General features: G+C 42.7%; 1 protein-coding gene across 2 annotated transcripts; it reads right to left on the minus strand.

Annotated features, from left to right (window-relative positions):
• On the minus strand, positions 1–26,751 carry LOC103064138 (BOS complex subunit NOMO1-like). 2 transcript variants are annotated; one of them, XM_015888999.3, is made up of 31 exons: positions 26,533–26,751; positions 25,040–25,129; positions 24,577–24,622; positions 23,301–23,401; positions 22,048–22,154; positions 21,214–21,286; positions 20,518–20,670; positions 19,117–19,254; positions 18,054–18,143; positions 17,786–17,891; positions 17,366–17,516; positions 16,250–16,427; positions 15,200–15,341; positions 14,842–14,973; positions 13,600–13,736; positions 13,400–13,487; positions 12,523–12,586; positions 11,779–11,874; positions 10,770–10,982; positions 10,268–10,350; positions 9,301–9,460; positions 8,058–8,184; positions 7,354–7,467; positions 6,022–6,149; positions 5,453–5,594; positions 5,092–5,175; positions 4,516–4,626; positions 3,135–3,236; positions 1,485–1,604; positions 1,058–1,150; positions 1–278 (listed from the first exon to the last, which is right to left on the minus strand). In XM_015888999.3, exons 1-31 carry the CDS (start codon positions 26,680–26,682, stop codon positions 147–149), a joined length of 3,651 nt encoding a protein of 1,216 aa, XP_015744485.1. In that variant the 5' UTR covers positions 26,683–26,751; the 3' UTR covers positions 1–146. The 2 variants fall into 2 exon arrangements, with proteins under 2 accessions (XP_015744485.1, XP_088004251.1); XM_088148125.1 differs by lacking the exon at positions 5,092–5,175.
• Between the last annotated feature and the right edge of the window lie 582 nt (positions 26,752–27,333).

A 27,333-nucleotide genomic window follows, 5' to 3' on the forward strand; every position in this document is an offset into this window, starting at 1 on the left:
ATAAAACCACTCTGAGTCAAGGTGTCCATCGCAAAGAAATATCTTTGCTGTAACCCAGAGAGTCTCACTTTAGCAGCCAGGCAAAAAGAGGAGGACGAGGACGAGGAAGTAAAATCAACACATTTGAATCGATGGGAGATCCGGTCTCACGTCCGCCTTGTCTTCTGTTTCTTGGCTTGCCTCTTGACGTCCTCGAGGCCCCCTGTATCGGCACCTGCCTGTCCAAGGGCACACACCCCTTGGAGACGGCTGGCTAACTGAAGCAGCAAGGGAATCAACTGGAGGAACAGAAAACAGGCCCAGGGAGGGAAAATCCACCCAGAAGACCAACTGTCACATGATACTGTTATACAAGCCATCTACCCACATTACAAAGGAGTAAGAAACTTTTCTGGTTCACCCAACGTGCATTAGAATGTAGGAGTCGTCGATGGATCGAACCATCTGGTCATCTAACTCGATATCAATATCTCACCACCCTTAATGGACAATCGCATATTTCTGGGAGGCCAGACCAGCCAACAAGCAGACCCACCCAGGGAGGTCTGCATAGGTCACCAATCTTCCCCATCCCAACTCGTGGACGCAAGGCAAGCCAAGAATGAAACAAGAGGGTTATTTTCCCCCACTGGTGTCCTTTAGCAATTAGGGACTGAGTACAGCCAGCCTCTGACACAAATTTTTCTCACCCCCTTTTAAAGCTATCCAAACTAGAGGCCATCATGATTTAGGCAAATTTCAAAAAGCTCCTCTTCAGGATGGAGGTTTGGCAAAATAAATAAATGCATTTAAAAACACCAGGAATGAACAAGTATTGCACCGTGAGAGTTAGCTGACATCTATGACTGGCCCAAACCACAAAAGACGGTGATCCGGGCAACACCCGGCTATCCAAACTTCAGCCCCAACATCAAGGTGTTTGTAGCTTGGCACAAAACAGTGACAGGTAGGCCATCCTAGCAGAATGATGTTCATGGGGTCACCAAGAAAGGGAGGCGACTCAACCCAAAAAGCAGCAACCATAAAAATGAAATAATTCCGAAAAAATCTCTATTACCTTATCATGGTTGTAGCCAGCTAACAAAAGCAGCAGAGTCAATGGAAGGGCAATATAGGATCCTTGAGCAATATCCTGCTCTGGCAGTTTTCTCTGAAAAGGAAGACATCTGTGGGCTTAGAATACTTTCGGTACGGTTATTGGTGGGCACAGAAAAATCCCCCACCCTGCCAAGAACAGTGGCGTTACACTGCCCCGTACAAATCAGTGAAGACATATCCCAGCTCCTTTCTCTGCCTGGATACCCCATGCTTCACCGTGCTTTGCTGTGAATAAATCACCATTGGCTAAGTTCATCTACCAGGGCAAGCCACAAATCATGACTCCCAGACCACAAGGGTATGCTACAAAGCGAGCCCGCCATGGTTTTGTACAGGGCGCGACTCCCACCTCTCTTTCTCTCTCTCTGGAAATCTGCAGAACGTACCGTAGGATTAAAAACCAAGGTGATGTGCTTATGGTATCCGACGGTGGTGAATGAAACTTGAGGTAGGGTGTAGTCATACTGGGACTTGGACAGCGTGGAATCTAAAAGCACCATGTAATTCTACCAGGAAAAGAACAAGGGAGGGAGGCATTAACTGCAGCTAGGGAGAAAGCAAAAAATAAAACCTTAACAAAAAAGAAAGGAACACAACAAAATCTGAACCACCTCCTCCTTCATTCAGCCACGATCCTTCTAAGTCCTGCAGGGAAAAGCAGGCATTTATCCTCCCCAGCAGCTTCTACATCATTTCTACAGGCCAGTAAGTTTTTCTCTACTTCTTTCCAAAGCTCTCAAGGATTACAGTGGAAGGCAAAGGAAAACTCTGTCTTTCCTGGAGCTGAAGGGGAAAAAATCCCACCGAGTTCAGATGTTCTGCAATCTCTCCCATGGGGAGAAACCTTTTCCAGGTCTGCTAAGAGCAAATCCCCCTATGAAGATGTTATAAATGACAACCAAGTGAAGAGAGATGGGCAATTCCGGTTCCCTTCTGCAAAGATAGGCCCTCTGCAGCCCTTCCTGCTCTGAGCTCTCCATGTGGACGGTGCCACTGAATGTCCATCTTCCCAGCATTTTTGAAGCCTACCCTGGAAGCCAGAAACAGGCTGAGCTTGGGTTTAAAAATCCAGAGGACCCTCACCATCACCACCACCTACATGAAATTCCAGTGGGGGGCTGCAGCTTTGCTCACAGGTAGCTTCCCCCCCAGCCTTGTCAAAACTCAAGTGCAGGTTCTGGTCCCCACATGTTGCCCTGCTGGCTGCCGGGTGCCGTGGTTGCACGAGACACGATTGAGAAAATCTACTTAAGCATTCGCTCCCTTGCCTACAATCACACAGTATCTTTGCTCATTGATGGCACTGCAAGTACTGCAGAATTATATGTTGCTTGCCCCCCTGCAACGCCTCTGGGCCAGGGTTAGCCAGTATCTGCTAGCCCTGCCTGCTCGTATTCCCTCCCTGCTTCCACTGTCTATTCAACCACGTTTCTCTAAGGATATGAAGAACTGAGCAACTTTACACCTTCGAAAAAAATCTGAGATAGAATTTAACTCAAACCAGAAATCGTCCCTAAACTGCAACTTAATTTGTGGATTTTGACTAGATCCAGAATTTGGGTTTCTCTATGCATAGAGCTTATCTTTCAATTTTACAGGATACTTAAATAATAAAGCCCCAGTAATGTGAATTTATTATAGCTTATAGTTCTACTTGGTGATTTATATTGTGTTGACCATGGTTCTTGATATTCATCTGTAGTTTAGAGGTTAATCATGATTTTTAGTGATGTAATATATTCGGTTATTTACTACTATCGATATACTGGGAAACTATAACCTTCATGGCTTTTTAAAATCCGTTGTTTATGCATCTGTATTTTATTTTTGTGTCTTACTCTTGTCTTTTTTATGGTGGTTTAATTATTTTCCTCAAATAAAAATGCCACAACAATTTAGAAAGCTGAAATCCCTTAAAGGAGTACTGTACTAAATAACAAAACATTAAAATAAAAATTTTCTCACAAGGCCTATCCCCAGTAACATCTTTTATTGAATTACTATTTATTTTTGTGTGTGTGTATGAAGGAGATTACCTCTCCATCTCGGAGCAGAGGTGGAAAATGAAAGAATAAAGATTGGCCAAGGGAGACTGTGTGAACCGGATTGTCAAGGTTTTCACTTTTGTAAAGTTTCACCTGGGGAGAAAAGAAAACACACAAAAAACAATTTGGTTATCATTAAATCAGAGGTACAGTTGGGAGGTAGGGCAGCTAAGGACCTTTGAGTGATGCACTGGCACTACGTGAAAATGTAAGACGGCTGAAATTGACAACTGAAGCTATAGCCTAAAAATGAATCCAGCAGGAACACAGACAGGACAAAAGCCAGGAGTCTCTGAGCTTGGTTGTTTGCAGACGTTTCATTACCCAACTAGGTAACCATCAGTGCTAGTGAGGGTGGGGTTTGCTCCCTGTTTATACACAGTAGCTTGCCCTGTCAGTGTTGGTGGGGGGGTTGTTTTTCTCCTTGGTAGTTCCTTGATTAGGGTCTCTCTTCTACCGGAGCCAGGAATCTTGTCAAAAAGACCCCTTTGGAAGATAGATAAGGAGGAACCAAGTCATTAAGAGTCAAAGGACAGGCAAAAGAAATGTCATCAGAAGGCTGGGAGCAGAGCACAAGGAATCCCTACTCCCATCAAAAGCCCCTGGACTTGCAGATCAACAAGTCGAAGACCTTGGGGAATAAAAAAGGAACTTGAAAGCCACCCACTCTTTGAAGTTGTTCTGAGTCTGGACTCGATGGCTTCCGTTCCTCTGGTTAGTGCCTGGCCAGCCTGGTAGAGCAGGATCAGGGTAAATAGGGTGCGCATGTGAGCAAGCAAGAGTGAGAGCAACGCCATACTTTAATTGGTAAAGCTTTGCTGGGGTTTTAAATCTGGCGGGTCTCTGGGTATTCTATTAGAGTCTTGAGTGCCTCAGCATTGGGTTGAAAGTGATGTGCATGTATTCCTAATTATTTCCCCGCTGTACGGTCTAGTCAAACATTTCTGGACCAAACAGGTAGAGGGAAGGGGGGCTGTGGCATTTGTGCGCCTTGACAGGAGCAAGTGACCATAAGCCAAACCTGGGAATTTTGTAATGGTGTCACATTCCAAAAAACCCTGACAGATCAGGTCAAATGCTAGCCCTTACATCAGCTGAAATGAGTATCAACACATCCATAAAACCCAATATAATTGTTCCTGGTGGGAGATTTGCAACTATTTGGATCTGGCATGGATATGCCAGCTGTATCAGCTGCTCCTTAAGAAGCTGGATTTTTTCCTATGCATGGTAGCAATTAGCAGGTTCAGTGACCGCTTCCATGCTGGATTGGAAGCAACAAGGAGCTGAATATCTTTATTCCCAGTTGAATGCAGTTTTTCCCATTTTGCCCCCTTAAAAAATCCAGATACTTCCATCTGCACTTACTTACCCATAAGGTAGGGAGGTACTCAGAGGGGGTGATCACATTTCCACTTAAATCAAATTGGTTGATTTGGCGGAAAGCAATGATATTCACATTGTCAACGTCATTGCTGCCAACCTACAATTTGGGGAAAAAGCGTTATGGGTCAAGAAAAGAAGATCACGAGAAAATGAATGATGCTCAGGTCAACCGCCCAATCAAATTTGCAATAAAAAGGAACATTTAAACTCCTTTGTGTATTGTGGGGGAAGAAGGTGAAGAGTGAAACGTTCTCAAGGAAGAAACTTCAGAATTCAGAACTCCCAAAGGTTTAAATTCCAAAATTGAAACATGGAGTACATGCAAACTCAGCTAAAGATAACCACCTCATTTAAAACAAAACTGGGTTAATTTCTAGTCATTTCTCCCTCCCACCTCTCCATAGAGAGTTCTTATTTGGGGAACTAATGTCCTATATGCAAAATTCTGATTAATTGCTTTGTGCTGTACTTTTGGGGTCAGAGCATTCCCTTGAACAGTGACCACGATCTACCAAATCAAGTCATTCATCCATTCATTCAATTTTTGGAAAGAATGGAATACCTGGATAGCAGAATACTGCGGAAGAGCTCTTTCAATGTGATCGTTGCCTTCAGCTTTCAGTTGGATGTGATACAGACAGGATGGCTTTTTTTATATATAAATGAAAAAAATGCAGATGAACATTCCCAGGGTAAGCACTGTCATTACTAAAGATGCAACTTCTTCATGCATAAATTCACATTTACTCATTAAAGTAGCTGAGTTTACCTTGCATATTATGTGTAAACCAAGTAAGCCAGCTGTGGCTTAGAACAATGGGTAAATTTAGTCTTTTTAGTTATCACCACAATCAAAATGCAACATGGATTAACTCAAACCCAACAGGAGCTTGCACCACTTCTGCCACTCTTAAGTTATTTACCAGCAGCCCCCGTAGCCGGAATCTCCCCTCTTCATCTGTGACAGTGTCTTCTCCATAGATGTCACACTCCCCTTGCCCTACAGCTTCCACTGAAACACCTTGTTCAGGTTCCCCATTCAGAGAAGAAACAGTTCCGTAACAGCTGGAGAAAAAGAGAAAGGTAAGGCTCAGTTAACACCCTTGAATTAAAACTATCTGCCTAATGGAGACCAAAGTTTTCAAGGAGGGAATGGTGTCAAGGTCCCAAAGATAAGGACAAACCAGGCTACATCTGTTCTGTATTTTTGGAAAAAAGTAGACAGGTAAGATAGTTGGCAGTTTGTAACAAGTAGGAATGGTCCTTCAGAATTTCTATTCAAGCAGATCTCAACCCCTTCACCTTTTCACACGATATGGCCCTCTCAGGAAAGAAGACTTGGACTTATCTCTAGCCTCCTCACATCCCTTGACGAAGGCTCATTTACATTCTCTACATTCCTGCTCTCTTGTTCAGATAATCCCAGCAGACTCAGCTACAATTTTCCAGCCACTAACTGAGCCCTGACTGGCAGAACCTCACATTTACTGACCTGTACGCTGTACGGTAACCAACAATGGTGATTTTAAGATTCTGGCCCTCCTGCACTTCAATCATCTGAGATGAAGGTTCAAAGCGAAATTCTTTCATCATTGGTTTGAAGTAGTACTGCCCAGGACTCTATGAAAAGAAATCCATTAGTACACTATTATTCCCCCCTAACGTATTTACATCACAGAACCAGATAGGTGCTACAATTCAATGAAGAACCCCAGCTTTGCCAGCAGGTCCCCAATTCAACTTGTGGCAGCCCCAGATGCCAGCGCTTAAACAGATTACAGGACAACTGAAAAGTCCCCTGTAAGATTCAACACCCTGCAACTTTCAAAACAGACTATTCAGGCTCAAATGGCTGCAATGTATCTGGCTCACAATTAATATATAGATAGTGTTTTTTATTCCAATCACACCATTGACCTTGATGGCTCAGTCAGAGGTTGCTTCCCCAGAAGGGCACACTCCAATCAAAAGCTAAATGTGATGCCATTTAAATGTAAACCTAAATCAGATTTAATACGATTCCTCCACATGTATTTAATAATTTCCCCTTGTGTTTAAATATTTTTTGGAGGGGGTCACGACCCATTTTCTTTTTGCATCCACTGTGGTTTGCATATCCCAATGTCTTTCTGTGCTGATATTTGCACAAAACATAAAAATAAACCAACCACACGGGCAAAGGTGATGTGTGAATGAAAAGCACACGCTCTGCGTGTAGAGGTACTGAGGATAATCCACAGCATCTCTGGACAGAAACACTTATTTAGGCAAGTGAAGAGAAAAATTATTAAATACATGTGGAGGAATCGTATTAAATCTGATTTAGGTTTACATTTAAATGGCATCACATTTAGCTTTTGACTGGAGTGTGCCCTTCTGGGGAAGCAACCTCTGACTGAGCCATCAAGGTCAATGGTGTGATTGGACTAAAAAACACTATCTATATATTAATTGTGAGAACTAAGTAAGAAGTAAGAACTTCAAAACTTGAAGACCAATATCTTGATTTTAAGCTGCATCAACAAAAGAACACTTCCCAAAACATGGTTTCATTCTACTCTGGATGGTTCCACTCAAGCCTGTATCCAGTTCTGCCATGACCTGTTCTCTACTGTAGTGTCGGAGTGTGGGATACTAATGCTCTACTCCAGCCATCCCCAACTTGGTGCCACCCAAACTGGACTATAGTTCTCAACCCCCCACCCCCAAAGTCTAATGCTGGAGGTGATGACAGCTGTGGGGCAACCTTTCTGAAGGAGAGGCAGCTGGGTAGACTTTTTTCCTTTGGAGACCTGGCCAAAACTGCAACTGTAAAAGCCCGTACCAGGTTGGCGAATGTCAACATTCCATTGTCTTGAGTCAGAAGGTTGGAGCGAAACATGCCACCACTCAGAGAAAGGAGAACTCCTGCAAGAGGATGACCTTCTTCAGATTTAATCTGTCCAAATGAAAAATGTAAGCAATATGCTATCAAACTGATTCAGTGCAGCCCGTTAGCCGAGATTAAAGGATTAATTTGACTTTTTGGAGGAGGGAAGAGAAGAATTTCAGCAGACCGCATGTCTCAAACCTGAACGTTGGCCCACCCAACAGGTCTCCTTCCACCCTGATTGGCATCTACTGACCATGGCAACTGGATTTCACCATTCTCTTTGGAATGATGGGCTCTCGTTTGGAGATCTTCAAATAGGACCCAGGTCCTCCATTTCTGGCATGGAAAAGCCAAGGAGAAATGGTCTCCAACTGGGGCACTCAACCTTCCCCAGGCTCAGGTCAGCAGAAAACCAAAGTAGGCAGGGTGAGGAGAAAAGCTAAATATAAATTACTGCAGATTTAAACTGAAAGAAAATTGTACCACCCACATTAAGAAGTTTGAAATGGAATCTTTCTGGCCCAAAGCATCCACCTGACTTTAACATTTAGCATAGCATGTCCATTATTCTCCCCTGCCCCGAATACATAACCCAAATTGTCTAAACAAGCAGAAAAAAGCAGAAAGGTTTTCCAGAAGACCTGGAGAAGGTTTACCTCAAAAGTGACACCGGCAAGAGCAAAAGCTTTGAAATCTCCAATGGTCTCCTCCACGGCACTCAAAATAAACCCTTCTTTTTGAGCCGTTACAGTATATTCCAGATCACTGTGAAGCGGCCCCACGCTTTTTTGGGGAGGGGAGAAAAAGAAAAGAACCTCAAAATCATCTTTTAACAAGTGAGGAACCATCACACTTAAAAGTTGGTGGCTATCCAAAAACCCATCTTAAGGCAACATGGTTTTCCCCAAAGTGATGCCTTTCAGATGGGACCAATCCCCATAACCTATCAAAGCCAACACATCTGAAGGACATAGTTGGTGATAGCTGAAGTGAGGGAATACCAACTACTGTCACTCATGAACTATCACAAGGTGCTGCATCAGAGTTCATTCCAACATACCATACAGGTAGTCCCCAGGTTAAGAATGCCCAGTTTAAGGAAGACCCATAGTTAAGAACGGAGTCTACTGTAGCAAAAATCGAGCCAAATACACAATGATTTGAGTTAAATACACAGTGGATCGAGTTCATTACACAATACAACCTATACAGTACTATACAATACTGTTCTGGCTTACGTACAAATTCGACTTAAGGACAGACCTTGGGAACAGAAGTCATCCTGAAACTGGGGACTACCTGTACTTTGCCCTCTTTGCCTCCTATGTTTTCTCAATGACATCCCTGTTGCCTCTAAAGCCTCAGCCATTTTCCTCTGTAGATAGAAGGACAGTTTTACCAGTGTCTGACAGCAACACAACATCTGAGCCATGTTGCTGTCAGACCCTGGTAAAACTGTCCTTCTATCTACAGAGGAGGATCAGTATTATATTTTCTAAGGACAGGCAGGTTAAGTCCAGAACAAACAGGGTTGTGTGATGATGACATAGCATAGGATGCCACAGCTGGAGGGCCAAATCAGCCAACGAACCAGCCCCCCATGAGAGCAAGACATCTCCCACATACTCATGATATGCATTCACTCTCTACTTGTGAATTTGGCTATCAACAAAAGGGGAAACCTAATCAATATCATTCCACGTGGTCAAGGTTTGATGGTCTGTTTAAAAATGGAGTTAAGTACAATTAATATTTGCATTTTTTATTTCCCTCCCACTTTATGTTTTTTCATAGTTTTGCATTTTTTCCTTTCTACGTATTAATAATTTCATAACAAGCTTCCACTTTCAGTGAGGTCTCCTTGGATCTAGTCTCTAGACACTGAACGTGAGGACTCACCTGTAGGAACCTTTATCATCCGTGAAAACTGTAATCAGGGGGGAGGGTGCCCCTTTTTCAGAAATTATGATCTCAACCCCCTCCAATTCAGGGTGAATCTGTCCTTCCAGGAAGAGACCTGCTTTACCGTATATCTCTATCAGTTTCCCAGGGCAGCTTTCTGAAACAAAGGAAGGGACAGGAGGAAGTGAGAATGGCGGCGAAGAAGTTGCAAAGATTCCTTATCGATTTAGGGCATTCAAACTACGGGAAGGAACTGCCAGCAACCCTGCAAGCTGGATCACTTCACTACTACTGAAGCCCAATGAAAGTTAATGGGGGAGGAGAGGGAAGTTTGTTATCAATGAATGCCCATTATACTATACAGTGCATCACTTGCAGAGATTAATGGTATCATTTAACTGGTGAGAAATGTTGGTCCATGCAAAGCACATTGCCTCAAAGCTGTACTATTTACTCCTCCACACATTGTTGTTACTCAACAATCCAGGTGGTTTTGATTTGCCTTAAAGATTGCTTTTCTACAGAGGATGAAGGGTGTCCTGAGCACTTCCAGCTGGAGAGGTCCTTCAAAGCGGTTAATGGAAGCGCTGGGCAGTTCATGTCTTATCCAGCCATGGGGGAAAGCAACAGAAATTGATTGAGAAAGCATGCAGCTTTCTGGCTGGATGGGGATGTTCTTCTCACTTTAGAAACAGGTATCTGTCAGATGGAACAAGGGGGAGGCACAAGCTAGTTTGTGTGACAACCCCTCCACTGTAGGAAAACCAACTCTCTAGATGTTGAACTAGAGCTCCAGCCAGCTTGGCCAAGTTAGAAGGATGCTGGGAACCATAGTTCAGCCATCCCTGTCCACTTTAACTAATGACCATTCTCTCAGATTTCTAGCAGAGAGCTTTTTCCTGATTCCCTGCTATCCAACCTGGAGACGCCTTGAAAATACTGTGGAATTACTGCCAAGACTTACCACCACTGACAACAGTTTCTATGGAAGGTGGGTAGAAAAGGAGTTCTTTAGATGATGGTGTCACAGTGATTTTCTCTCCAGACCTACACATAACACAATCAGAAGGTTGGATCTTCAGACTATCAGTCCAAAATTTCCAATTACTTGTTATACCACTCCTAGTAGCCCTAAATGCATAGCTAATGAACGTGGGTCTATTTATTACATTTTAAGTTACAAAGTCCAAAAAATCCAAAGGGCAACAGGCATCTGCCTCTCATCCCCGGTTACTCTAAGCCAGCGTTTCTCAACCCTGGCAACTTGAAGATGTGTAGGTTTCAACTCCCAGAATTCCCCAGCCAGCATGAGTTTAAATCCACACATCTTCAAGTTGCCAAGGTTGAGAAACACTGGTTTCAGCTGTCATTCCAAGGCAGTTTGGAGAAACAACCATTCAACTCTTCCTGGGAGGCTCCTTCACAATCAACACAGTGGGTTTTCTTCCAACACAAGATCAACATACCTCGCCCAATAGGAAAACTCATAGTGGAATGGTCCTAAGAGCTCCTCTACCACCTCCTGCACTGGTGGCTTGGATCCTTCTTCTTCGTCTGGACCTTTCTTCTCTCTCTCCTGCCGGCGGGTCTCTATTTCGGCCCGCTGCTGCTCCTGCCGCAGTTCTTGCTGGGATTTCAGTGGGCCAAGCACCAAATCAGGTTCACTGTCAATTGAAGACCTAAGAAAGGAAAGAGAAATGTTAAGCCATGTGAAAACTTCCTCCTGCATCCAGTTCATCTGATGCATCAGGGACTAAACAGAACCACCGTCCCGAACCCAGCACACTAAAGAAGTACTGGACAACCCCATCACCATGTCAAAGAGGAAGAACATCCACAACACATTTAATGTTCTCTTCTGCTGGTCATCTGCTACCTGAATTGCCTAACTGAAGATGTCAAGGACTGAACCTGTAATTTCTGTAGGCAAAGCAAATGCTCCAACACTGAGTTATAGCTGCTTCCCAACGAAGGAGCTCCTAGTCCAATTTTGAATATGGTTATCAGATCCAAAATGGGGCAGTCCAGACTAGGGGACCTTGAAATAGATCATGTGCTCTGGCAGGAGTGAGGGCCGTGCAGTCTTTCAAATATTGCTGAAGCGCAAACCCCAGCACCTGTCATTATGGACCAAGCTTGCCAAATGTTGCTGGTCCCAGTTCAGCAACATCTGAAGAATATCTGGCACTTCTTGGTTCTATAAACTTCTATTAAATGAAGAAAACAGGCATCCAACTTGAAATCTAGAGAGATAAAGAAACTAGAATATACCCCAAGGACCTGCACTGTAAAGGGGCACTCATATATTAAAGAAGAAATGGACTTTTCAAAAACCTCTGTATAAGACTGTTGCAAAGGAAACTGCTACGTCTAAGTCACAACTCTTCCACCGTGGTCTGTTCAAGAACAACCAATGCTTGGCAAAAGTTAAAAAGCAATTCAAGGAAAGCCGTCCAAAGTCCATCAGACTCTTACCTAATGGTAACCATCACATCCATCAATTTGTCAGTGGTAATTGTTCCAAGCACATGGTGACGAATTGCAGTCAAGGTCAAGATACTTGGAGCAGACCTGGAGCAGTAATCCAACCAAAAAGTGGCATTTCAAGAAAAAAACTTGCTGAAAGTTGGCTCACATCTGATATTGGATACAACAAGCTATGACCTTAGTGGCAGGGAAGCTTTTGAAACCTTGGCAGCCCAGCCAAAGGTGTGTAACACTAGTAGCTTAACAATCCCTAGAGGTTAAGGAAATTTAGGAAGGGAAATATATTTCCCTTGGGTTCCAAGTGAGTTGGGTTCCAACTAGTGAAAGAGACTGGTACAGCTTACCAAAGTTATTTTATACCAAAGGAAGCTATTTCTCCAGTTGGATCATACTGTCTACCCCAAGGGAACATCTTGAGGTTTATGAGGTGGTTATGGGAACTCCCATAAAATGGCTGCTACAGGTAGGATCCTGCTTATCCATAAAATGTCAGCCTGGGGGAGCTAAGCTATTCACAAAATGGCTGCCAAGCTGAGCATGGCTAATCACAAAGCACCCATTTCCCACAAGGCAAGATGGCCTCACCCATATTTTGAAGTTATAATGTTTTAGAACCCACAAAAAAGTAATTGTCTCACATCTTCACACACATCAAAGTAACTCTCAGACAGCTTCTTTTAGAGATTTCCTGATGGACACCATCCAAAACATTTCCCAATCAACCATGCTTACGTGTCATAGGTGTAATATTCGTGTTCAAATCGATGACAGGAGCGGGGTGTTACTTCATACACGCCTGGAGGGGTTGAACAAAACACTACAATGGAAAGTCTCATATTTCAAAACCTTTCAAGCTAGTGAGAAGCTGGCAGAGGAGTTTGGCTTGCCTAAAAGGAGCAGCACAGCCTACAGGTAGAGGCCATGGGAAAGAAATATTTCAGAGGCTCTGCCTTAACTGGCATGCTGTTAAGTCTGCCTGAGAACTTTCTTTTCAGCTTTCAAGAATTATATTTTTATCCTAACCTTTCTGAAATCTCTCACTTCTTGGGTTTCATCAGCTACAAAAAGACAGGACAAAGCACTATTTCCCCAACTATTTCAACCCAGAGTGTCTTCTGCTGTTTTCTGATCATGAACTATGCCTTGCCCATCCAGATATTGCATCAAACTATAGTTAATGTAATCTGGGTTTGACAGGAAACCTGAACCAAGTCCCTATTTCTCTGAGGTTAAGAAAAACAGAACATTCTCTGCCTTCTCTTCTTCTTGCCCTCCACTCCTTTTCTGCTCAACTCTCATCTTAAATAGAAGTCATCAAGACAACTCCAACAGTTGATTTGCTGTTTGGCTACAATGTATGAATCAATTCCCTTTTTCTCTGATCTGGTTCAGATACCACCTAAACCATGGTCTGCTGAATTAATCACAATGAGCTGGTTCTCACAACACACATAAAGTCAAAATGGCACAAGCCACCCTGTGCTTTAGGAGCATAATGTGCCTCTCATTCTTCTGACCAGCTCTCTGCGTATCTTACCTGCAACTGCCTTCTCCAAACCGTCCTGGAAAATAGGGCCCTTCATTTGCAACTTGCTCCCTAAGGACTTACCTGGTTTGGAGAGGCAGAACCTGTTCACACCTTTGGACAGGTTGTAAACGCCAACATTTTCTGGTCCATTTCCATCCTGATAGAATTCCTAAGAGCATTAAAAACCAGTCAAAAGAACGAGAGGCAAATGTGTTGAAGGCCAAGATTTCTATGAAAACTAGGCCAAAAAACATTCACGTAATCCACATTCCATTACCTACCAAGGTAATTGCATGGGAAAGAGAACACCGTAGCATGTACCCAGTTTGGCGGAACTCGATTCCTGATACATCCTCTTCCACAACTTCTAGCTCCAAAGATTTATTCTTCCAACACCAGTCTTCGTGGATAATGCTCACTTTAAATAATTGTTAAAAATGGATCATGGAAATGTTGCAAAATGAAGTCTCATTAATCCACTCAGTTTCTAAATAATCAATATTGCATAAGCGTGCACACCAGAATAACAGCAATTTTAAACAGAATAATTCTGAAAAGGGCTGTGCGTGCTTCAAAAGTGAGCCAGAACAAATGCTCCAGAGCTCATATGAGCACAGTACCTCTGTTATTTATTATGCTGAATGCTCTGGACTCATTCAGACACATCTTTTTCAGACTCAAAGAGCAACCTGCCAAATGATGCAGCTGCTTTAAGGAGCAGCAGAGAGATGCTGTACTGCTGAATTCCAAAACATTTCTTTCACATCATTTTTGAAGGGCAGGCAGCCCTAACAATTTCTCAGCATTTTTAAAGTTGTATTTATTTTATAACAAGTTGAAAATACAGAAAAAAAACCCAAAAGAAACTAACTAAAAAAAGAAGCCAGCCCCCGTGATAAACAACAATTAAAGAGAAATATAATAACAAAGGGAACGGAAAAAAGGAAAGCAAAAGTTACAAAATCTAAGCATATCACCTCTATCAAGTGTACAAAATCGGAACATTTCAAACTTACAAGAAAGAAGACTGTTCTGCAGAATTCATGAAATTTCAGATTAAGTCCATGCAGTTTTCTTAGTAAGATTGTTCAGAAGTGTTTGCCCTTGCTGGCTGAGAGAGAAGGTCCCCCCAGGTTCCCCAGCTGGCTTTGTGCCTGAAGCAGGACTAGAACTCAGATTTCTCTGGTCCTAGTCCTGCACCTTAACGACTACACCAACCTGGCCCTCAATAAAAACTGCCTGCAGTTTTCTTGGCAAGATCGTTCAGAAGTGGATTGCCACTGCCGCTGCCTCCTTCCCACGGCTGAGAGAGAAGGACTGGCTCAAAGTCACCCAGCTGCTTTTGTGCCTAAGGCAGGACTAAGATTTAGTCTCTCTCAACTTCTAGCCTGGTACCTTTAATTCCTGCACCAAACTGGTTCTCAGCCAAATCTTAAGACAGAAAGAAGTCAGCAGAAAAGGAGTCGGATAAATCCAAATGATGGCACTGGGCTCAAAAGATGAAGGACATGCAAGATCCTTACTTTTATACTTGCCCGGCAGGACATTTTCAAAGGTAAAGGCCAGGGAGTTTGACTTGGCTGCAAGTTGGAGGCTGCGTTTCTCTCCTGGCCGAATCATGGATTGAAGCATCACCATCAATTCCCCACAAGCGTCTGGGGAAAAGAGCAACCAGGAGTGAGACAGACGAGCCATCGGAGAGTGGCTTGCTGAATTCAGTCACCTCCTCTGGACTTTTGGCTCCTTTGGGATTCCAACTTCTTGATCCATCAGAAGGGGACCCCCAACACCGTAAACTGCCCAAAGCAACAGAAGCCATGATAGGGCAGGAAATCTCAAACCCGGTGTTTTTCACGGGCCAGAGGGGGAGAAATAACTTACCCAAGCAACTGATCTTCCCAGAAACAGAAGCCAAGAATTGGGAGAAGATCACATCCAGCACTGGCTTGGAAGCCACAGAAACAGGAAATACTTTGGGCTTTAAAGCAAGTCCTGCTCTCATTTCGGCCTCAGGAACAATGACCTGCAAGAAAACAACTCTGGAGTCCAGGACAGATTTTGGAGAACTTAAACACCCCAGCTGGGGGGGGGCGGGGGAGGAGTCTAAACATTTCCTGCCAGCCAGTGGCTCTTTTTGGTGGTGTCATGGCTTCTAAGCAAAAATGAAGACGATTGCCACAACGATGGGAATATACCCCACCTACTGCCTTCAGACCACAGATCTCCCATGTTCTGTTACCACAGTCACATGCAGCTAGCAGGTATCAGACTCCCATGGACTGCAATGTAGCAGATACTCACAGATGATAAACAAGAAATCCTGGCTTAATAAATTGCATGCAACCCATTGGCTCCCACTTGGTTTCTAAACTCAGAAAAAGCAGGTAAGCAAATCAGGAAAGGGACAGAGTAAATTACCTGGTGCCCTCCAAACCTCAATCCCCCTTAGCCTCAGACTATACTAAGGGATTGTGGGAGCTGTAGTCCAAATGATGCAAGATTGCCGATCAACACTTTACCCCTTTCCCCTCTGCAGCACCCCCAAACTGAATCAGAAGACATTTTTACTGCTGATGGCCACAAAAAATATCTAGATGAAATGAAGAAAGGATAGGCTCCAAAAGATTAGAAGCCCCAGCCTTCCTGTTTTGTTTTGTTTTGGAGTTTTTCTAAAAAATACACTGCTGTTAGCTGTCTTTCAAGTAGTAAGACTGCAACAGAGAAACCGTCAATGACGTCAGGTAGTTGAGGAAAAAATAGATGGCAAAAATGTCCATCTGCGAGGTGGAAACAAACAGTCCTTAATCTGCTAAAAAATCTTGCCTGTTGCTAGTATAAAAATCCAAGGAAGCAAGTTCAAATGCATTTACAACAGAAAAAAGAATAGAAAAGCAATAGTAAACAAACAAAATGAACAGAAATTATTAATACCTGGAGAACGTATAACCCTGATTTCGCCTTGAAACAAAACCCACCACGAGCATCCGTTTCTGTAGTCACGAGCACAGCTTTATCTTTGTCCTGTGGCCACATAGTCACTTTGTATTTGTTGATCTGCTTAATTGAATCAGGGAAGCGGGTTACAGAGATCTGCCCACAGACGCTGAATCTGTTTTTTAAAACGAAGAAGAAACAAATGAAACTTTCATACCGAGACTCGAATATGGCCAATTCAGTTTAGGCAGCTGCGTACAAGGCTTTAGCAAAGAACACCTGGGCTACCGCTAAACGCTAAACTCAGATTAACAAAATACAATCGCTACGTGTACACAACTCAGAGTTTCCAAACAATCAAGTTAGTTTACAGCTTTGCATGTGGTTCAAACAACAGGCTGAAACAATGTGTGGGTTCCTCTGACAAGCTGAACTACAAGTTATCCAACCCTGTTTTAGACTAATCTACAGTATTGTATGAACACAAACGGTTGGTCAAATCTCTGATGAACCTCATGCGAATTGGAAGTATTTTCAGCCAGAGGTTGCATTCATGCATTCCTGAGCCCCAGGGTGGTTTGGATTAAGCAAGCTTAAGCCCTAATTGGGGTTTGAGAAATCATGGTCAACCAAGCCATGTATCCATGGTCAACCGATTCTGTATCCAGAGTGAGACCCAAAATGACAGAAGACATACATTGCATGCAAAATTCAGGTTCAACCCCCAAGATCTCCTGCTGAAAACCTCTAGGTGCAAGTGAAGCGGGGAAGTGCTTTGTCCTTCTGATACTCTAAGGAAGAGCTGCTCCTTAGACAAAGAATCCAAGGTTGATCTACAGCTCGCTCCTTCCTTCCTTCCTTCCTTCCTTCCTTCCTTCCTTCCTTCCTTCCTTCCTTCCTTCCTTCCTTCCTCCCTCCCTCCCTCCCTCCCTCCCTCCCTCCGGCTCATTAGTAATGTTGCAAACATAAGGATGCATCAACACAGAAAATACTTTGTTTTATGCCTGGAACACTTCAAATTAACTGTCCTGAGCTTGGAACATTTTGCACATCCCTGTTCTATACACTTCCAATATGCTTCAAGAGCCTCTCCCTCCCTTAAAGGACACTCACTCTGTTGCTATGATATCAGCCAGTTGTGGGGTATTTGGAGCAATCTTCACTGTCATGGTATCAAAGAAGAGATGCTCTTTGTGAGCCTGAATGGTGTATGTGCCGGTGGTTATGTTTTCAAGGCGGAAAGAACCATCAGACCTGGTAGTAACTGGAATTGAGAAAAGGAAGAAACAGGCACGTCTGAGAAAATAAAGGTAACCAATCAATCTATCAGTCTCCAAAGATATGGGGACTGAAATTTCCAGAATTCCTAGCGACTTTGGCTAAAGATCAGGAATTCTAGAAGACAGTAATCCTGACACCTTTTCAGGCTTGTAAATCGCCAACGTTTTCTCAGGATTTGCAGCAACACTGCACCACCTTTTTTATAACTCTTGCTTCTACAAAATCTAAGTCAACATGAAAACTGGCACCCACCTTTAATCTGGCTATTCAGAATCACGGTGGCATCTGGCACACCTTCACCTTCGGGGCTGTTCAAAATCCTGCCAGTGACCGAGAAGCCCATGACGTGGAAGACCGGCTGAAAAGGATGAACAGAATTTGAACCTCACCGGGCCACTTTTATCGTCTCTCCCCTTTTTGAAACAGTTCTGAACCATACCAAACATTCGCTTTTCCAAAATAAGGCTCGCCCAATGGAATTTATTAAAGGACCCACATACAGTTTTCCAGAAGAACCTACCTCAATTTTGAGACTGTCATGCTCTACGACAAAATCCAATTTGGAGGGGGCAACGTCAAATGTAATTCTCTCCCCCCTGTAAAAGGGTACCTGGAAGGAGACAGCACCCAAGAGCTTAAAATGTCTTTCAGAGAAAGAAGGTTCATATCTAGTCCCTCCCACCCCATTGGCTACCCCTGTACATATGGCTAAGCCAGAATTCTTTCCTAAACATGGTTAGTACGAGGGCTAGAAAGCCAAGGCAGACACGTCTCCTGCAATAACAAAGTATTAGAAGTTAAATGCCTCTCTTGCTATGAAAGAACTTGTTCTCAGTCTGCTGGGGCACAGAAGCAGGAAAAAGAGATCTTAAGATTTCAACATTAAGACAATTACCTAGATGGTTTGAGGTTTATAGTTAGCAGTTGCATGTATTATGCTGTAAGTAGGACTTCTCTAGTATCTAATAAAACTAGTTTACTGTATTGTTGACATTCCAGCCTTTTGAGTTAATCAGTCTGGAGGGAATCTTGACAGTTATTTGCACACTAAGTAAAATCTACTATCAATGGCAAAAAACTCAGGAGATGTTCCTTCTTGTTAATGTATTATTATTTATTCATTCATTTGTTCGTTCGTTCGTTCATTCGTTCATTCATTCTTAATTTATTAGCCTCCCAGCTCCAATGGACTCTGAGTGGCGTACAAAACTAGAAGAAAACATAAAAACAGCTAAAAACATTAAATCAGATTTAATAAATATAAATATTGCTAACGGATTTCTTGCTGAGCTCCATGAAACTGCATTAACGCAGGAATTCCTAGGTGGAAATAATGCGTCTGATGCCTGACACCCTCAGCAGATGATTCCATTAGTTTTAATCAATGCATATGTTATTATCAATATTGCAGGTCAGATGAGTGCTGCTGGAAAAAAATCCTCTCCGAGTTAAGTTTCTAAATCCTCAGCTAATTCTGAACAGAATCAATCAATGTTTTCACAGCACAAGGCAGAATTTATAGCAGATTGCATGTGCTTCCTAAGTTTCCACCTTTGAGGAAAATCTTCTGGAAGCTTACTCACCACGGCATACTTGCCACTTGGCAGAGACTGGAAGGTAAATGTACCGTCCTCTTTGGAAATGACATTGCAAAGATAGGCAAGAGAATCTTCCCGTGCGGGGAAACCATCAACTGGAGAAGCATTGCAACCCATAATGTCCTGTACAAAGAGATAACATTGATCACTATTGATAATTATGATTATATTTATAGTCTGCTTTGCCCAAAAAGCTCAATGGGATAATTTTAACTTTAGCTTCACGATAACCCTATGAGCTAGTGACTAACCCAAAGTTTCTCTGTAGGCTCCATAGTCAAATGGGAACTTGAACCAGGATCTCCATATTCTCAGTCCAGCCCCTTAATGACTCGCTTGATACACTTTAAGACACATAACCCTGATGAGAAAACAGAGCTCTGTGACTGTCCAAGCTGCCCTGTGGATTTGAATGGAGAAGCTCCACCTCCTACAAAGGAATGGGAGTGAGAACCCCATGGAGGTTACGGACAAGGTCCAACGGCAACCTGCTAGGGACCCCATTCCCACTGGAGTCATGGCCCAGCGCTGAAATCAGGTGGAATTTACAAACTTAGCAAAAGATACACACGTTTGTGATGTTGCAGATTTCTTACTCCTGAGTTAAAATGAAGAAACAACCACAGAAGCTAGCCAATGACAACAAAGGATATCCAGTGGGCATGGAAAGATGACTAATAGGTAGAAGGAAAAATGTAGCATGGATAGAAGCGTGGAGTGGGTACAACCCAAGCAGTGTTGTACTGGACATTTCACTTGGCTAACATATTAAGCCAAGATCATGCATTTTACCATGCAGGCCACACAAAACAGGCCAACTTCCTGCAATTCCAAGACCCAAACTCTAACAGACGTTTTACGCAATCGGCCTATCTTTGTCCAGTTTTGTGCAGCAAAATGAGGTAGCAGAAGGCGCTGTACCACTCCAGAGAGCAGGAAGGGAGCACTCTTTTTGACCCCCGCAACATCTGTTCAATTTTAAAAGTCATCTCTAGAATTCTCTCCCCATCCATTTTCTACTAACAAGGAAGTTTTCCCAGAGGGGGGGCATTCAGAAAGTTGATGCACCCATTCTACAATGAAATGGTGCAATCCATTCCGCCACCCACAACAGGAACCAGTAATCAATTGGTTTCTGAACAGACTCAGCCTGACGAATCTTCTTTCACGGAAATGTGTTCATCAAGTACTACAGGAACCAAAGGCAGAGGAAAAGTTTTTTATAACTTTTAATTCTATTTTTGATTTTAGTTTGTTGTAAGCCGCCCAGAGTCCCCCGTTGTGGGGAGATGGGCGGGGACAAGTTAAATAAATAATAATAATAATAATAACCTATCAGTTAAACAGCTAGTTGATAACAGTTCCAATTAATAACATCTCACTGACCTCCTTTGCCACTGAAGAGGAGAAAAGGAGAAACATAACACCTTTCATTGGCTCTCCATCACTTCGGACAGATCCAGACACATTATACCCGGCTACAATCAGAGGGCTGGAAGCGTATGCATTGGAGCTGGTGACTCGCACAGTAGTTGTGGCCTGAAACACCAATAGCAACCGGTGAGAACCCAAGATGACACAAGAGGCATCAAACTGTAAGCTTCATCCACCAAAAAAAACATGAAAGGCAGAAAAAGGTGGCTGGTCGATGACTTTTTAAGAAATCTGACAACATCTGGATAGCATCTCCTTAGGCCATCCACTTCAGAGTATAATGATTGGCTCCAGACCCATAAAGATCCAGGAGATTTATATAAACAACCAGCTACAAATTTCCCCACTATCAGTGAAGGGACCCGCCACTTCACCAATTCACATGGAAAAATGGAAAAAGTTAGGAAAAACATGGAAAAATCTCCACCTTAATGTACACTGGGATAGAGGATGCAATCGGGTTACAAGAATTCCAGCGGCTGAACTCTTTTGCATATACTGGTTCGATACACAGAAGAGTTCAGCTGCTGGAATTCTTGAAACCCGATTGCTTTCCTTTCAATAAATCTTGCTAAAGACAACTTTGTAAGAATTGAACTGGAAAAGGATCACTTTCCATTTGGGCAGCTTCCCAACAGTTATGCTCACCACTTTCAGAGTCCAGGTGGGATGAGAAGCAAAGATTTCATATTCCCCAGGTAGCACTTTTAAAAAGGCATACCTGGAAAAAGAAAGGTCATTTCAGAAACCAAAATAGTCCATGTGGGGCATTCCTACCCATTCTTGAAATAAAGTTCAAAGAGCAACAGCTGGAATAGAATCAAGACACATTTGGAGGTTAGGATAAAGAAAGACCCAGAATCAGCCCACAGTCAACAGTCAGCTTCAAGGCTGCAGAAAATTAAATCCAGAAGGGAAAGAGGGTTTAATATTTGCTCATTTAAGAAAATTTCTCTTTGGTTCTTTTAAGACTCAAAAAAACCCCCCAAAACCAACATTTGCACTGTTTGCTTCTTAAATGTTTATCGTGCTTTTGCTTCAGGAATTCAAGGGGCATTCATAGATCTCCCTCCTCCAGTTTTTGGGACCAACAGCAAAATAAAATCCATATCCCCAACCATATATCCTCCAGAAGAACTGAAATTACCACCCAGGCGTTCTACAAGCATGGCTATTCCTACACCTTTCTCCATCTAGACCCATTCCCTAACCCAGTGGTTCTCAGCCTTGGGAACTTTAAGATGTGTGGACTTCAACTCCCAGAATTCCCCAGCCAGCCATGCTGGTTGGGGAATTCTGGGAGTTGGTCCACAGATCTTAAAGTTGCTAAGGTTGAAAAACACTGCCCTAACCTTTGCCTATTTCCACAGTCTGATTCAAAAAGAGAGGGGGGAAATACAACGTGTTGCTGATATTGTTCAATTCTTGGGAAATGTAGTTTACTGCAAATTATTCTGAGATCTAAATAAAATTCACACTCACTTTCCCCCAGGCTGAGTGGTTGTGCTCTGTAAGGTCACTCCTGAGCCAGGACTTTTGAGTACAACAAGAACGCCTGCAGGACCCAGAGTCTGACCTTTGCTAAGAACCTGCAAGAAATTAATAGAATAGTTTCAGCTTGCAAGGAAAAGGCATTAGTTGCTCCCCACTTTTTAATTTTTATTATTTATTATATTCACACATTTGCTAAGCCATCTTGTGGCTTGTTTACTGCTGGTTTAGAGTACAAGCCTGGCCCATTACAATTGATTCCACAAACCAGAAACAAACCAACCAACAATGGCTTAATGTGCCAGGTGAATCCAGCCTTTAACCAGTGGTCTTCTGCTACTTTCCAGAGCCAACCCACACCTAAGGCATGTTTCCTGCCAAGCTCAAAATACATAACACAAATGAAATCAAAATTGTAATGCTTGAACAGCAGTCTAAAAATAACAATAAAGCAATTCAGCACAACCAAAAACAGAGGTGACAAATCTTTAAATCTAAAGTTCGGCATTTATGGCCCTTCAGGTGTTGCTGTACTACAACTCCCAGAATTCCAACTTATGTGGGATGCTGGGAACTGCAGCTCAACATCTGGAGAACCAAAGATTCCCATCCCTGATATTGAAACAACAAACACACTTTCAAATCATTGATAACATTCGATTTTTAAACACATAGAGGGTCAAACCACAATGTATGAAATCCAAAACAATTAAATATTATACAATAATAAGGTATAACAAATAATGTGCTATTTAAATATTTCAAATGTGGCAAACTTGCAATGTTGATGGAATAACCATAATGGAAAAGAACTTTAATACATTAACGAAATATACATTGCAGACTGAATCTGAATTTTAAACACACAGAGGGTCAAATCACAATTTTACCAAACCTAGAATGATTATATATTGCAAAATAATAAAGTGGAACAAATGGTGTGTTATTTGTGAATATATGAGATTCAAATATTATAATGTGAATTTAAAATCTTGGAGGAACAACTATTTTTAAAACTATACACACACACAACACAGCCCCATTAACTAACAGGGGAAGAAAAGGGGTGTTCAACAATTTTTAAAAACCAAATACATATCACACAAGAGGAAGACATCACAAAGGCTCTTGAGCCTTAATGGTAATCTTCAAACATAGTTTGTGTACCAGTCTTAAGAACCAAGCAGGTCTGCACAGGCAACATAACATAGGCAACTGCCTAAAAAAAAAAGAGGAACCCTTACCTTCCCATTTACCGAGAAGCCAGTAAAAACGAAATTGATATCACCTCCTTTAGTGCAAATGTCATTGACACCATCAACATGGATGTCCACACTGGTTGGCTCTGGGAAGAAAGATCAAACCCCTCAAACAGGAATCTTTCCTGCTGAAGACTAGCAATATTTTCAAATAATCTAGCTAAGAATTAAGGTCCGAACTCTGTCTTTGCAGAACCCAACTCTTACAGGCCACCTAGAGCACAATCCAATCCCACGTCTACTCAAAGTAACCCTCACTAGATTCATGGTAGCTTATCAACTGGTAGGAAGGCATAAGAATGCCCTCTGAGTGACAATGGAAGCAAATAAGCAGAGGAAGCAGATTTAGGTATTCTTCTGAGCATAAATACTTCTAATCAGTGGAGTTCTTGATGCTCTCGACGCTTGTTTGCTTGCAGACATTTCATTATCCAACTAGGTAACATCATCAGTGTGAGTGAGTGTGGAGTTTGCTGCCTATTTATATTCAGTAAATATAAATAGGCAGCCCTGCCAGTTTTGGTGAGGGAGTAGTTTCCTCCCTGGTGGCTCCTTGATTAGAGCATTGCTTTCTGCCTGATTGTTTGTCTGGTGTTAATCCTCATTTATCTAAATGCTGGCTACTTTAAAAAAACTAGAACGCATCCCCTCCAGCAGCCACTACTCTAATCAGGGAATCACCAAGGAGGAAACCACCAAAACTGGCAGGGCAAGCTATTGAATATAAACAGGCAGCAAACCCCACACTTCCTCAGATTGATGACATTACCTAGTTGGGTCATGAAACGTCTCCAATAGAAGGGAATATATGTAGCTCAGGGTTGAACCCTGGACTCCTTGGTGCTCTCTGAGCTTGGTGGTTTGCTCGCAGATGTTTCATCACCCAACTAGGGTGCAAGCGAGTGTGGGGTTTGCTGCTGTTTATATACATGAAACATCTGCAAGCAAATGTCTATAAATGAAACATCTGCCAGCCAACCACCAAGTTCAGAGAACCCCAAGAACTCCACAGTTCAGCCCTGAGCTGCAGAGATTCTCTTCTCTTGGAACTTCTGATCACTGCAATTCAGAACACGGTAACTGGGAAGTAAGTCAAACGCAACTGGATCTCTTTCAATGAAGTGCGAGTACAGGATCGCAGCCCTTGTCAAATTTAAAAAAAAAAGGTTCTAAATGGTTTAGACTTCAGCTATTGGGCAGATCAGAAGCAGAATAAACAACAGCCACAATAGGCTCCAAAACAACAGGAAACACAACTTACCAAAGCTCCACCCTAGGGGAGGCTCAATTTTAAGGACAAAATCCCCCTAAAAAAAGAAAAACAGAAAATTCGCTATAGTTACACTGCAGTTCAATCATTCACCATAAATACTGATAGGCAACACAGCGGTTAAGATTTTGGACTGGGTCAAAGGAAACATAAACAAAGTCCCTGCTCAGTCACTCATCTACCTGCAATAACCAACCCTAAATTTCAACCCATTTTAAAAACCGCAAAATGTATTATTTACCATTAAACATCTTTTTTTTTAAAAAAAAATCACATCTAGCCTTCATGAATTTAAGGTAGGTTTTCACCGCTGTAGGTGGGTTGAGCTACACATCCATCATCCGTAGCCAGCAGAGTTGCCAATGTTAAAATTGAAGAAACCAGCTTCGGTAGGATTTTTTTTAAAACGCAGTCCTGGAACATAATACCACCTAATTATTATATAGCCCCTCACCTTATCATACAGAGGAATCATAAAGTAACCATTATTTGGAGCGCAGTCGGTTTGGTATTTCAGAGTCCCATGCTTGGTGTACAATTTAACCTATATAAGAAACATAGGAGAAAAATGTAATTATTTTGGAAGAGCAGTTGATTTATTGTACTTCTGTCCTGCTGCAATCTAGCACAACTCTTGGCAGGGCCAAGCCACATCACCTCGCCAGTCTGTAGCAATCTTCTACAACTTGGAGCCCATCCCAAAATGTCTTAAAAGCCATTTCTCATCCCCTCCAATTAACCAGAGGCTCTCGTCTCAAAGATGGCTACTGCTTCTTTTGCCATAAGCGGAAGAGCGTGCGGCCTCGGGCTCACGTGTTGCACAATGCCTAATGCAGTTGAACTCTTGTGCAAACCAGCCACTGTGGTTTGGAAAACCAGGGTTTATCCATTTGCTTTATACACGAAGCCAGTCAATTGCAGTTCAATCCACGCAACCAGAAATTGAACAGAGAAGAGACTAAGGTCATTGACTTTAATAAATTATTATTATTATTTATTATTATTATTATTATTATTATTATTATTAATATTAATATTATTATTGCCTGCCTTGGGAGGATTGTCAATAGGCATATGAAAAACCAAGCAGGTTTAATTATTTCTTTTTATTTAATAGATTTATCTCCCACCACGCTGTTGTTGGACAAATAAATTAAAAGCCACATTCACTAAGCCGCAACTTCCTGCACCACAGCTTGTCAGTTAAGCCACTTGGATGCCATCCCACCTCACCCAAGCCTCAAACCATGGTCCAACCCATACAAACCATGTTTAAAGGGAGCGTGTGAATCCGGCCACTACCTCTCCACCTCTCTCTAGCCTACCTCTCAGGGTTGTTGCAGAGGTAAGTTGCAGGAGGGAGGGAGGGAGAAATGGAGAAGAGAGGGAGGGAGTCATAAGCTCCTGCAAAAAACACAGAATATCAATAAAGACAAGCAATCCCAAACTTAGTGTCCTTAAGTTACAGCGAAGTTGGTTTTTAATTATTATCAGATTTTTATTCCACCTTTTTTTTAAAAATTTAAATATATGGAGTTAGCTCAAAGCAGGACACATATTTAATGCTCCTGCCTATTTTATTTATAATTTTTATTATTTATTTCTATTATCTGTAGTATATTACATTTGCTATTTATTTTATATTACATTATTTATAATATTTATATTACATTATTTTATCATTTATATTACTAATATTATAGCATTTTATATTAGATTACAGTATACCATTTATTTATATTATTTATATTACATATATATTATAATAATTATTTATACTATTTGTATTATAGTATATATTCACATTATTTATATTACAAAAAGCTATTTTTAATTTTTAATATTAAAAAAACCCTAAATTTCACCTGCAGATTCCTGCCCCTTCCGTCCAAGTGCCGACCGTCGGTCCCCTCCCCAGCTGGCCTACCTAGCAGGGAGGGCGCTCACCTCAATCAGGGAGTAGTTGATCTCCACGTCGGACCTGACGAAGCCCCCGCAGCCCACCACGATGTCCTCGGAGCCCCACGCCCCGGCCCAGAGGCCTCCGCACAGCGCCCACCACCACCAGCCCCACCCCGGCGCCCGTGCCCGCAGCATCGCCGAGCCCCTTTGCCGCCGCCGCCGCACGCGGAGCAGCCGCGGAAGGCCAGGGCTGACTCAGGGAGAGGCGAGGCGCATGCGCCCGCCGCGCTCGATGGTTCCTTCGCTGGAGCAGAGCGGCGCACGGAAGCGAGCGCGGACCAGGAAGCAGAGGTTGCTTTGGGTCCTGCTGGCCGGGAAGCGTTTTCGTCTCGGTTGCTTCGGAGGCTTCAGAGAAGGGAACCGAAGAGAAAGAGGGAAGGATGTTTGCAGGGCAGAAGGTGTTGCAAATGGTTTTTACCCCCAGTTTTGCTGGTTTGCGGCTTTGCTCACGTAACACCCGAGTTTGCTTATTCAAATTTATTGAATAGGGTGCAGTTGCCCCAATTCGCCCAACAGGAAGCCATTGTTTGCTTAATCGTGGTTTATTGCTGATGAATAAATCTCAGGACAGGCAGCTACGTTGTCAGCTGAGCATCGCTCTCCTGAGGCTCTTCCTGAAGGGAATCATTGGGCAGATCAATAGCTGGGCCTGCAGGAGCAGAAAAAGATAAGAGATTGTGGGAAAACACCCATCCAATGGAGAAGGATTTCTGAACAAGGGTGCAAAAGGGGTGCTGAAGGACTGCAGCTATGCACGTGGGCTGTGTTCAGGCAGGTAGCCCATTC

The sequence above is a fragment of the Python bivittatus genome, unplaced genomic scaffold, assembly GCF_059951505.1.
Source record: "Python bivittatus isolate LINGU-HERP-01145 unplaced genomic scaffold, Pbiv_v1 ctg000560_np1212, whole genome shotgun sequence".
Taxonomy (NCBI): domain Eukaryota; kingdom Metazoa; phylum Chordata; class Lepidosauria; order Squamata; family Pythonidae; genus Python; species Python bivittatus.

Excerpts from the sequence above, each read along its gene's own strand:
- LOC103064138 (XM_015888999.3), bottom strand. The coding sequence starts at position 26,682 with ATGCTGCGGGCACGGGCGCCGGGGTGGGGCTGGTGGTGGTGGGCGCTG. Across the intron at positions 21,287-22,047 it reads ACCACTCAGCCTGGGGGAAA|GTATGCCTTTTTAAAAGTGC; the intron begins GTGAGTGTGAAT and ends TTCTTTTTCCAG. Across the intron at positions 6,150-7,353 it reads TGTTGACATTCGCCAACCTG|AGTCCTGGGCAGTACTACTT; the intron begins GTACGGGCTTTT and ends TTCTTTTCATAG.